The 12,971-nt window shown below is 34.5% G+C and overlaps 1 protein-coding gene across 8 annotated transcripts in view; it reads right to left on the bottom strand.

Moving 5' to 3' along the window:
- Nucleotides 1-12,971, bottom strand: part of LOC105839645 (WD repeat-containing protein 81) — a 256,150-nt gene that overhangs the window by 113,990 nt on the left and 129,189 nt on the right. For all 8 annotated transcript variants that reach the window (XM_036289006.1, XM_036289007.1, XM_036289012.1 and 5 more), the window contains one exon: nt 5,056-5,210. In XM_036289006.1, the coding sequence (XP_036144899.1) occupies nt 5,056-5,210 (155 nt within the window). The remainder of the gene's footprint in view (nt 1-5,055; nt 5,211-12,971) is intronic.

Raw genomic sequence — 12,971 nt, 5'->3', positions numbered from 1 at the left:
AATCATAACGAATAGCGTTTTCCTAACGCATTATTTGTTTTAAAATAAGCAATAAACAAATAACTGATAGTAAAACCTATTCCAGTAGCCTGACCCTTAGTTAAAAAACCAAGTACTGTTATACAGAAACAATGATATTGAGTGTTTTATTATTATTACACCTCTGCGATTAGCCTATATTATAGTTAACGGAGTCTACCACGTGGAGGTTGCAGTGCGATTTTAAACTCCTTTGAGATGCTTTTTGTACGTGAGTTCCCTTGCCTCTTACAATTCGGGGTGTTTTTTGTACGTGAGTCCCCTTGCCTCTCACGATTCGGGATGCTTTTTGTACGTGAATCCCCTTGCCTTTACCGCTCATTTATTCACTTAGTTCTATAGCATCATTTGGATTGGTCATAAGCTGCGCTCTATTAGATGCATCTAAAATGTTATGTAGTAGAAATTAAAAACATTTGGTTCATGCGTATCCAAGAAACCATAATACACTGGCAACGTGAGCACACGAGCCAATACTCATAGCACCTGTTGTAAGCCGATTACAACTATATCTATTAAAATTGCGACGTTGCAAGAAGCACCTCTTTCGAAAGACGCACAAGAATCCGCCGCGCTCACGGAAGTCCCAATTAACTTCCGTGAGATTACAACAGCACACTCGGAAGCAGTTCGTATCGCCCTAGAAATAGGCCCTACGCTGCAAAATCAAACCGCAAGACTACCGCGTTCCGATGTCGAAACGCTTAGCCTCGCGGAAGCTACCGACGCCCGGTCACTGGCCCCCGAAATTGCGCCAGATATCATAATATATAAACGCGACCACGCCGTGACCGAGCGGAGAGTATCATAACAGCGACCGAGCATCGTCGCATATCGTAAACCTTATCGCGAGTGTTACGTGACATCAACACAGCTGATTGTAAGCGCAAGAAGGAAATAAAAGACAACGAACAAGAAAGTAAGAAGCGTCTCCTTTTCTCTCATACACCGAGCCGAACCTTCACCCTTTGGGTCCTAACCCTTCAGACAGAACGATCCCAACTACTAACGGGAAAGAATTCCCAAAACGAGCAAACGCTCACAACACACCTGTTTTACAGGTACAGTAGTATCCATGAATAATGTTGTCATGAATATCATTATCGTGTTCATTCTCTTCAATGCTGTCGTATGCTATCCATAACTAATATTGCAGCATTGCGAAATCTGGAGTACAGTCTGACTCTTATAAAACCAGGTTCGTCAATGAAATCATCTAATTGAAACTCTTCTTGTTCGTCTCGTTGAATCGTATCTTGTATGTAAGAAGGTTCCAAGTGAACTTGATATACAGCTATCGTTAGGTCTCGCAGATGTTTTAAGGTAAGGCACCTGATGTTGGTTAAGTTTTTTCCATCGTCCATTTCTATTACAAAGATTGTCCGCTTCTACTCGCGCTTGCACAATATTAACAGTTTGTGATTTCTCTAACATTTTTCTCGCTAGTTGCGCATTGGCCTTTTCTATATGGATGGGAGGATGATATCTGTTATCGCTCCAGCAATTCAATAAAAGTCACCAAGATTATGTATATGCACATTATATGTATATGTACATTAATTATTCGAGAAAAAAATTTAAACATAGACTTTATGTGAAAACTTACATTTCTTGCTTCAACTAACCATTTTGTTTTTGTGATTAAACGCGATTCATTTGCTTCTTCTGTTGATAGTTGACTCTGTTTCCGTTGAAGAAGAGCTGGCATTTTAACGTGAATGCCTATGCGTTTAAGCCATGGCGTAGCATCGCGATATCCTTGATCTACTATAAAAATATCACTATCTTGAAACCGTTTTCTAATAGAATCAACATCCATTTCGTACTCATTGCGCAGCATTGCAGCATTGTTATTTCGAAAGTCCAAAAAGTAGGGACCTTAAATCGCAAGGATATATCCGTCTAGAGCAACAACCAAAGTAGGTTTTATTAAATGTCGACCTTTGTAAACACAATAAGATTGCCGCAAAACTTGAAAGTTACTACTCTTAGGGATATATGAGAAAGTACCATCAATGTAAGCAATAGCTCTAGGCACATTCGATTCTGGATTGTACAGTGCGTTAGCAAATTCCATAACGTGCCTAGCTATGTAGTCTTCTCTCTTTATAGCCTGAAATCCAATATTGCTAGGTACAAATCGTTGCTAAAGATTTTCTGACCATACCTATGGTCAGACAGCCTGTCTACTCAAGTAGTTGAATATTACCTTCAGAAATTCATCTGATAGCCCTTATCGTAACTTACACAAAAAAGTTAGCAAATCTATTTTAGTTATATATCTGTAGTCTTCAATTTGAGGTACTCGATCGCAAAATGTTAACAATTCGCGAAATTGTTCCTTTGTTATAGAAGTAATAAATTCAAATTCGTTATCTGAAAAACAATTCTCATCCTCATACCTCTCTTGATTAATAGCCATGTTTCTTAGTTGCTGCAAAAATATTTACAACTCTTGCCCTATAACATAAGGTCTATTAATAGACTGTAAGCCAGGGAGTAAAACTTGTAAGAAAAATTCATTTTCATCCAAATGCAAGCAAGATCTTACGTTAGAAGATACATAAATGTCCATAAGAACAAAAACTTTAACTCTACATTTGATAAACAGTCTATGTGTATTATGGTCTACGTGACTTGTGACACAAGAATGATTTGCTACTTGTTTCAAAACGTTCAACCTTAAGCAAGTAAGATCGCGTTGGATAGCTACTATTTTAGCAAAAATTGAACGATTACAATTTATGCAGATTTTAGTGACATTTGTAACAACAAGTGGTGAATGATCATTTTCGTCACGTCTACGAATAGCAATGTTTGTTTGCATTACTGTCACCAACTATTCATTTTATTTGCGCTGGACCAAATGATACGTTACATATGTAACATGGCATTCGATTTCTGAAAGCCATAATGATAAAATATAATAGGAGTAAACAATAAATTATTTTTTTACAAGCTCATTCGATCACAACTCCAGCCTCGGCATATATATGGTATAGTAATGAAATTACTAAATATATAGTAATTAAATTATATATACAATATGCGCAATTAAAATATACAGCATATACACAGACCGTATTGCGCTGCCGTTTTCTTCATTCTAAGCGCGCGCTCTCGGGGAGCGGCATGAGATGCAGTATCGTTTACGCCGCGACGGTCTAGCAGTGTAACGCAGCAAAGGAGGCACCGTAGAGTACAATATAAAATATTGTTGTACTCTATGCGACTCAACTATCAACAGAGAAAGCAAATGAATCGCGTTTCATATCAAAAACAAGTCTATGTTTAAATTCTTCTCTCAAATAATTAATGTATCGCATATACATAATCTTGGTGACTTTTATCGAATTGCTGGGAGCGATAATAAACAGATATCACCCTCCCATCCATATGGAAAAGGCCAATGCGCAACTAGCGAGAGAAATGGAAGGGATCAATGCACAAGTAGCGAGAGTTAGAGAAATCCCAAACCGTTTTATCTTATTTTAAAACAAATAATGCGTTAGGAAAACGCTATCCGTTATGATTTTTCCAACTTTAAATCAGCAATCACTTCTTGTAAATAATGACATTTTCAAATTGTTTAAACAATACTGTCATAAATATATTGTTCTTTAACTATTTTGTTCATTAAAAATTTATATTGTTCCCTTATAATGGTAATCGCATTGATCCGAAAGTGATATCTTTGCTGGTCTGACCTTAGGCTTTTGAAGGATTGAAACGATGAAACTATCCATTTTTTGACATTTTGCCTGAGGAAATATTTGTTCAGTGACCCAAAAGATACAACATATTTCAAATTCAGCCGTTTTTGCCAGGGCCCATTTTCACGTGGTTTAGTGCGGAGTCCTTTTATTTTTTTTATTTTTTAAAATGAAAAACAAATTTTGCGGTTTTAATAAATTTCTATAATGTTATTAAATATAATAAAAAATAATACATTTTTATTTATTATAAAATTCTGACATTTTTGTACAAAGTTGTAGGTAGAAATTTACATAAAAACATTGAAAACATAAATATTTGTCGCACCATGAACGTATTATAAATGCAATTCGCGTGTTGAAAATACATTTTTTGTTTTGTACATTGGGAGGAAAATTTAAAAAAAGGCAAATAACATAACTAAAAATATGCAAAATAATAGCTTGGTCTCCATCAAAGTTAAAAAATTAACGCGACATTGTACAAGAATGTCAAAATTTTATAACAACTAAAAGATGTATTGTTATTTATTATTATATTTAATAACATAATAAAAATTTATTAAAACCACAAAAAAGGTTTATTTTAAAGAATAAAAGAAATAAATTTAATTGGAATACAGATTAAATAAAAATTTGTCACAACTGGTCTCAAATCCAACTCGAATAACAACAAAATGATAGGCTCGCACTTAGCACCCGCGGCCACCGCGCTTCATGCCGAGAAATGATTTTCCATTGTACCTACCTTACCAAAAACGCACACATTTAAATTCAATTTTCTCAGAACCTAAGGCCCATTCACCAAAAAGTCAAAACACGGTTTTTGCTTTTGACTTTCCATTTCCAATGCACTATGGCTCATTCGAAAGTCGAATTAGCAGATGTTGGTATCTCCTTATAAGATTCATAAGTGTTAAGTAAATTGTAATCAATTGTATCATCGCCCACTCTCAATCCGAGTAAAGACTAAAATAGCAGTTCTTCCAGCGTACTATTCAGAGCGCAAAACTTTTACACAATCAGTGTCACTTAAAAACATGCAAAAAAACGAGATAAACGTGTGGAAAAGTAATACGGAAATGTATTATTCCATTGTTCATATCATCTATCAGTAGAATAAAAATAATAAAATAATATATTATTTGTGTGAGATAATTGTTCCGTGGAAAAATGGCAATTTTCTGATAAAAAAAAATTCGAAATAGACAACTTTCCTCGCACAAATAACAACAAATTTTTCCACAATATCCAGTCATTAACGATTTATTCGGTCATTAAATAATGACAATCCTTCGATCACCTTCAATATCATCATTTGTCGTTACGTTAGATGTATAATCGTTGGTCGCTGGTATAGAAGATGGAACATTGTGCTCACTTTCTCCAAATGAATCTTCATCTAATGGAGATAAAATACCTTCTCCCTCGCTGCAAGGTCCACTCAAATCGCAGCTCCTTTATACAAGTTTATAAGCAGTACAATGATTATACCCATTTGGAACAATATATCTTACAAGGAAAGTACACTATTTTTCACCGATTTTTATTCGCTTTTACGTGATAAATGTATGTCAAAAATTAACCCATGTCCGAGTGTTTCATTGAATCCACTTTGCAAACAAAATTTTTTTACAATGCAAAAATACGTAAAATGTAACTCGATAAATAGTATAGAATATGGCCTAAAAAGAATGACGTGCTTTCGACCAGTACTGTTTAAGTACGCAATCAGGGAACATAAGGCTAAGAAACAAAAATGTTAAAATTGTAAAGCTGAAGTTCCGAAAACGTTAGACATTTAATTTTTTTGAAAGTACGTATACTTACATATTTTGACACGATAATTACAAACATGATAGTAAAAATTAACGCTTTAATTTTCATGGAAATTTTCATGATTTTATAAAAACCATAAAAAATCCATAAAAATTCTCTAATTTATTTCTGCAAATAACAGAAATTCGAAAAAATATTTTAGATTTTAGTTTTTGAAAAAAAAAAAACAATGTTACATGTTCAAAACTTTATATAATTCATCCAACACAAATCGAATTTCATTACTTAATTTCAATGGTTTCACAATCTATTTAAATATGTTTATTATATATATATTTAAATATCTAAACAGAACAATTATAAACGTAGTTTTTGGCCGTAAGCACCGGGAGGATGTGGACCTCTGCGTGGAAAGTCAAACACCCATGTTAGTTCAGGAAATTTAGCTTAAAAAAGGGCCGTTTTGGAAAAAAATTAATAACTCAAGTTTGACTGTGCGTAAAGCACAATTAATATATTAATGTAGATTAAGATAAATACATTTGCCACTCGCAAAAAGCTGGGGTTATTGTAAAATTATGGGTTGAAGTAAAGAAAAAGTAGTTTTTTGCTTGCGTCTCGTAAACTAAAAATGGAATCAAAAAAAGTTTCAAATAAAAGTTGTAGATATTAAGTAGACCTACAATAATAAATTTGGTTCATTAAGATCGGTCGATCAGTTTGATTGTAAAATAGAAAAAACCATGAAAAATGGCCATTTCTTAAATTGTTTATAACTTTCTTAAAAATTAACTCAAGCATTTAAAATTTTAGGAAAATATAGCTTCTATGACGATAAAAAAGTGTATCAAATTTCATTAAAAAATATTAACAACTTTTCGAGTTATGTCAATTGTTTATCCAAAACGCGCTCCACTAAAATTTAATTTCTACATTTTTGAGACCATGCACCAGAACCAAAGTTTTTTCTCTTCTTAAAAAGTTGCAGTATTATATATCAATATTGCAAAATGTGTGCAATATAAGGCTAATTAATAATTAAATAACTTTTAAAATATTAACGCTATCAAAATAGGATAAAATGCATTTGAAAAGTGCAATTTTTCTTTAAATTTTCAAAAAAAAACAGCCGAGATAATTCCTTTTTTTTTTAAATCACTGTTGCTACAGTTATGAATATTAAGAGCTGAAATTTTGACAGCGTCTTACTAAATAGTTAAAGTAACCTTTCCCAAAATTTCAAAGCGATTCATGAAGATTGATGTAAACGTGTTAACAAAAGCAGTATCAACTCGAGAACGGCGACCGGCGCGCGCGCGCGCACGTCGTCTGCTAGCGCGTGGCCAAGCACCCGCGTATAAAATGGATCTGACGCGTTCAAATTACTTTAATCGTCAATATCTCGGGAATTAAGCGTCATAGAAAAACAATTTTTTTTAACTGGGCTATCACGACGAAACACTAATGAGCTAAACCATTTTCTTATATCTACTCATATAAACGTTTTAATTAATTTTTTCCTTTTTTAAATTATTTATTAGACGCGTTAAATATGTATAAATAATTTATTTATCTATGCGGCGTATGCATATGCTCAAAGTTAATAATTTTTTTATTACTTTGATTACAAGGAATGTGTACGTTTAATTTTTTTTTTGCAAAATATAGTGCAATTAACGAACATTTGAATTAAAAAAAAACTTAATGTTTTAGTTTTATGACTATTAACTGCACTAAAGTTTTTTTTTTATTAAAAAAAAATCGCACCTTTCAAATGCATTTTATTCCATTGTCATAGCGTTAATATTTTAAAAGTTATTCAATTATTAATTAGTCTTTTTTTTACACGTTTATTTGAGGCACTTAATTGCATTGCACACATTTCGCAATATTAATATATAATACTGCAACTTTTTAAGAAGAGAAAAAACTTTGGTTCAGGTTCGTGCATGGTCTCAAAAATGCAGAAATTAAATTTTAGTGGAGCACGTTTTGGATAAACAATTGACATTACTCGAAAAGTTGTTAATATTTTTTTATGAAATTTGGTAATTTTTTTATCATCATAAAAGCTATATTTTCCTAAAATTTGAAATACTTGAGTTAAATTTTAAGAAAGTTATAAACAATTTAAAAAATGGCCATTTTTCATGGTTTTTTCTACTTTACAACCAAACTGATCGACCGATCTTAATGAACCAAATTTATTAATGTAGGTTTACTTAATATCTACAACTTTTATTTAAAACTTTTTTCGATTCCGTTTTTAGTTCACGAGGGGCAAGCAAAAAACTGCTTTTTCCTTACTTCAACCCGTAATTTTGCAATAATCCCCAGCTTTTTAGTGGCAAATGTATCTATCTTAATCTATATATATTAATGCTTTACGCACAGTCAAACCTGAGTTATCAATTTTTTCCCCAAAAAAGTCTAATTTTCCTAGACTAGATGTGGAACAGAATAATTATAGACCTCGAATCCATTCTAAAAAAGGACATGGCATCGATAGTCGCATTTCTCGAAGTATTGTTGTCGCTTTTCCGCGATGCCGATTGGTTCTCTCGTTGCGCTTACTTCGTGTTGCAAGAGTAATCATTGCGATTGAATTTTGACAGCTGTCAAATTTGTATAAATGGTTATCTATACCGGAAGAGACCGGGAAAGACGGGAAGAGACCGGGAGAGACCAGGAGAGACGGGCAGAGACAGAGAGAGACCAGGAGAGACCGAGAGAGACGGGGAAAAACCGGGAGAGACTGGGAGAGACGGAGAAAGACGGGGAGAGATGGGGAGAAATGGGGAGAGACCGGGAGAGACGGGAGAGACCGGGAGAGACAGAAAGAGACCGGGAGAGACGGGGAGGGACGGGGAGAGACGGCGAGAGACGGGGAGAGACGGGGAGAGACGGGGAGAGACCGGGAGAGACCGGGAGAAACAGGGAGAAACAGGGAGAGACGGAGAGAAACCGGGAGAGACGGAGAGAGACCGGGTGAGACGGAGAAAGAGAGAGAGAGAGAGAGAGAGAGAGAGAGGGGAGAGAAGTGCGTGCATCCGTGCGTGTGTACACTGTGGAGTATTTTACTCAAACAAAAGATTTTCGAAAGTTAGTTTTCTCTATTGATTATTTTTTATTTGGTTATTTTTTTAATTTATTAATTTCTATATGTGCACGCGTACGTGTGCATGCATATGTCACAATATTATTTTATAACTAGCAATAATAGTTAATTAATTAATGTATATAAAGTTCCAAAAAATGTTGATCTTATTTTATATAGAAAGATACATATAATGTCAAAGTATTTAATAATTTATTAACAATTGTAACTTTTTTTTGTACATTGTGAAGTATCTTACTCGAACAAAAGATTTTCAAAAGTTAGTTTTCTGTATTGATTTTTGCAAAAGATGTTGATCTCATTTTATATGAAAAGGTACACATATAATGTAAAAATATTTAATAATTTATTAACAATTGTAATTTTGTTTTTCAAACTATGTCGTCAATCTCTAATGCTAATTAAAGAAAAAAAACAAGAAGAAAAAGAAAAATCAGAGCTGATAACATTTCGTTAGATTTCAGTGTCAATTATCATATTACTTTAAAGAAAATTTATGTATGTTGTGTATATTGTATTTCTTTTTTCTTTCTTTTATGTGTATAATATTTAAAAAAAAAAAGAAAATTAGATAATAAATTAATGTGTGTAAGTATGCTTTCTTTTTCTCTCTCTCTCTCTCTCTCTCTCTCTCTCTCTCTCTCTATTTCTTTTTCCTTTCTTTTTGTATATAATTATTTATTTATATAATTATTATTGCAATTGTTATTTTTAAAAAGTAAAAAACTAAATAGCGCGCGCGTAGTGCGCGCCTGTGTTGTTCTAATAAATAAAAGAGCGTCCCAAATGCGCACAGTAATAAACGGACACAGCAGACTGAGTGAAACGGACACAGTAACAAACGGACACAAACCAAATGGACACAGTAATAAACGGACACAGTAACAAACGGACACAAACCAAATGTGCACAGAGCGAAACAGACACAGTGCAAAACGGACACAGTAACAAACGGACACAGACCAAATGCGCACGGACCAAATGCACACGGACCAAATGCGCACACTGCACATGCGCACACTGCACGTGCGCACGGACCAAATGCAATCCATGTACATTGCAAGCAGAGTAAAGTCCACATAGGTTAGCGACTTGGACGGGGTGGGTGCGGGAGGGGGGCCGAAGGCCCCCCTTGTACCCCCCCCCCGTGTGTGTGTGTGTGTGTGTGTGTGTGCGTGCAAAGCATTCACTACATCACATGGGTTTGCGACTTTCCGTATATGCATTTGGTCCGTGCGCATGTGCAGTGTGCGCATTTGGTCTATGTCCGTTTCGCTCTGTGCGCATTTGGTCTGTGTCCATTTCGCACTGTGTCCGTTTCGCTTTGTGCGCATTTGGTCTGTGTCCGTTTCGCACTGTGTCCATTTGTTACTGTGTCCATTTCGCACTGTGTCCGTTTATTACTGTGTCCGTTTGGTCTGTGTCCGTTTGTTACTGTGTCCGTTTCACTCAGCTTGCTGTGTCCATTTATTACTGTGCGCATCTGGGACTCACTCTCTAATAATTATAAATTTCGCATTTTCTAGACGTTGCTCTGTTTAACATAAACTTTCGACTTTCCACGCGAAGAGAGGTTTATCTACATCCCTTTTCCTCCTTTGTGCTTACGGCTCAAAATTACGTTAATAATTGTTCTGTTCAACATGGGTTTTCAATTTTCCACGCGAATATATAAATGCAAAGTAAGATCCATTTCCATATTGTTAGATACGGAGAATATGTGCCATAGGGACAAGATATGTTATAGTTAATAAGCGAAGAAGCAGGGAGAGAGACGAACTACCCCGTCAACGCGTTATCTGTATCACATAGGTTTTCGGTTTTCCACGCAAAACGAGATCAACCGGTGCTTATGGTTCAAAAACTGTATCGATAATTTTGTTCAAATACTTAAATATACATATAATAAACATACTTAAATATAGTTTGAGTATTGAAATAAACTAATAAAACTCGATTTATGTTGGATAAGTTATACATATAAAGTTTTGAACATTTAACGTTGTTTTTCTCAACTATTATTTTTATGGCAAAAATCAACGGCACGTAAAATGTGCATTTCGATGAGATCTACAACATTTATGTGAAATATTTTAAAAAATTTTTATTATTTACGGAAATAAATAAAACATGATTTCTATAAGTTTTTCCTGATTTTCGCCTTAAAAATTTGTGGCAATTTTCACTACCACCGTAATTAGTGTGTCAAAATACGTAAGAATACGTAGTTTCCAAAAAATTGGAGGTCCAATGTTTTCGGAATTTTAATCACATTTTCAAAAAACGCTGCGGGTTTCGACCTCGGGTTTCCATTATTTACCTTCTTCCATTAGTTATCTTCTTCCTTACTACGCCAAACAGTAATTGAAAATGTGAGTAAATATACCGACCAAGGGAGCCCGCCCCGATGACATTGGCCTTGACATATGTTGTCAAGATCATTCTCCTGAGTGACCTTGAGAAGATTTTAGCCGTTGCTCGTGCTCGTTAAAAAGTTAATAAAAAAAATTTCATTAATACAACACATAGTTATTCAGTATAGAAGTATATCAGATGAGTTTGCAACTTTCCACGTATAGCTTACAGAGCATCTTACTTACAGAGCGAAACGATGTCCACATTTGTACTTTACCATAAGGGTTTGCGACATTACATTTGAAATTGTGGCCAAATAGTGAATTAAAAATGTTTGGGTTAGGTTAAAAAAAATACAAGGAGGGGATGCAGGGCAGGAGCCCCTTCCCCGCCCACACGTTTTCTAAGAATAATCCAACCAATTTTATGTCGCTATTTGAATAATGCAAAAATATTGAAAACGAACAACGTGGATCTTTTGTAGAGATGTATATGTTAATTGTATTTTGGTACAGCAGCAACTTTCACGCGTTGTAAGTAGAATGGAGATGTTGGTGGACCTCGTTTCGCGTCAAAAACCATATGGTACAGTACTTTATTCAATAACATTATTAATGGGATAAATTTTGTTCATTATTTCAAAAAATGCGTCAATTCTTTTTTCAAAAGAATAAGTCCCAGAAAACGCGTGGGAGAGGAGCTTTGCCTTCCTCCTGCACCTCCTTCTCGTATTTTTTCCTAACCTAACCCAAAACATTTTCAATTAGCTATTTGGCCACAACTTCAAAACTAATGTCGCAAACCCTTGTGTAAAGTACAAGTGTGGACGTCGTTACGCTCTGTAAGCAGGAGGGATGAACCTCGCTACACGTGGAAAATTGCAAACTCATCTGATATACTCCTATACTGAATAATTGTGTCGTATTTATAAAACATTTTTTGTTAATAACTTTTTAACAAATCACAAGCGACGGCTAAAATCTTTTAAAAGTCACTCAGGAGAGTGACCTTGACAACATATGTCAAGGCCAAAGTCACCGAGGCAGGCTCCCCTGATCGGTATATTTACTAAAATGTGTCTTTCTTCAGACCACACTTACACTACTAATCGCGCAACATCTCATGCATTGCAAAAAATTTTGCGCAGAGCGCATTCGATAAAATACTCGGAAATGGATCAACTTATTTTAAACATATATTAACTGTGAATATATTAAATGCAAAAGTGGATCAAAATTAATAAAGAGTTAACAGTATACTTTCTTTGTCAGCAGCAAATATTGCAACATTATGACGTTTTTACAATATTGCTGAACTGTTATATGCTGTATAGGCAGACTTTACCCAGATAGCACAGGACGTCCTCAGGATCATCCTGAATATGTCCCGGGATGTCCTGGGATCTTGTCAGGATATAATAGTTGTATTATTGTAAATATTTTATGTATAAATTTGACTTTTAAAGTAAGTTTAGAATGTTAAATTCTGTAATAGTATTAATATAAATTGAAATTTTACTCATGTCTGGAGGACATCCTTGGGATGTCCTAAGGATATATGTATTCTAGCTGAAAACGTTATTCTTAAAATATTGTATAAAGAGATTCATTAGCTACAAAATGTCTGAAAATAAACTAAATATAATGACTGTATAAATACCAAACATTTTAGATAGCCCAGAATGTTCTAAGAATATGATATTCTGAAAGTCCTCAGGACATCCTAAGACAGTCCTCAGGACATTCTAAAACAATCTTCAGGACATCCCAAGACAGTCCTTAGGACGTCCTAAGAGAGTCCTCAGGACATCCTACGAAAGTCCTCAGGACATCCTAAAATAGTATTCAGGGACATCCTGGACGTATAGTAATTTTTGAAAAAGACAGGTAAATTAATATAGCAAGTGAGAAATCTTTGAATATCGTACGTATTTCTAGAATGTATTGCAAAATCAAATGTGTAAAAAT

The sequence above is a fragment of the Monomorium pharaonis genome, chromosome 6 (assembly GCF_013373865.1).
Source record: "Monomorium pharaonis isolate MP-MQ-018 chromosome 6, ASM1337386v2, whole genome shotgun sequence".
NCBI classification, from domain to species: Eukaryota; Metazoa; Arthropoda; class Insecta; order Hymenoptera; family Formicidae; genus Monomorium; species Monomorium pharaonis.
This window is presented reverse-complemented; position numbering and strand designations above follow the sequence as displayed.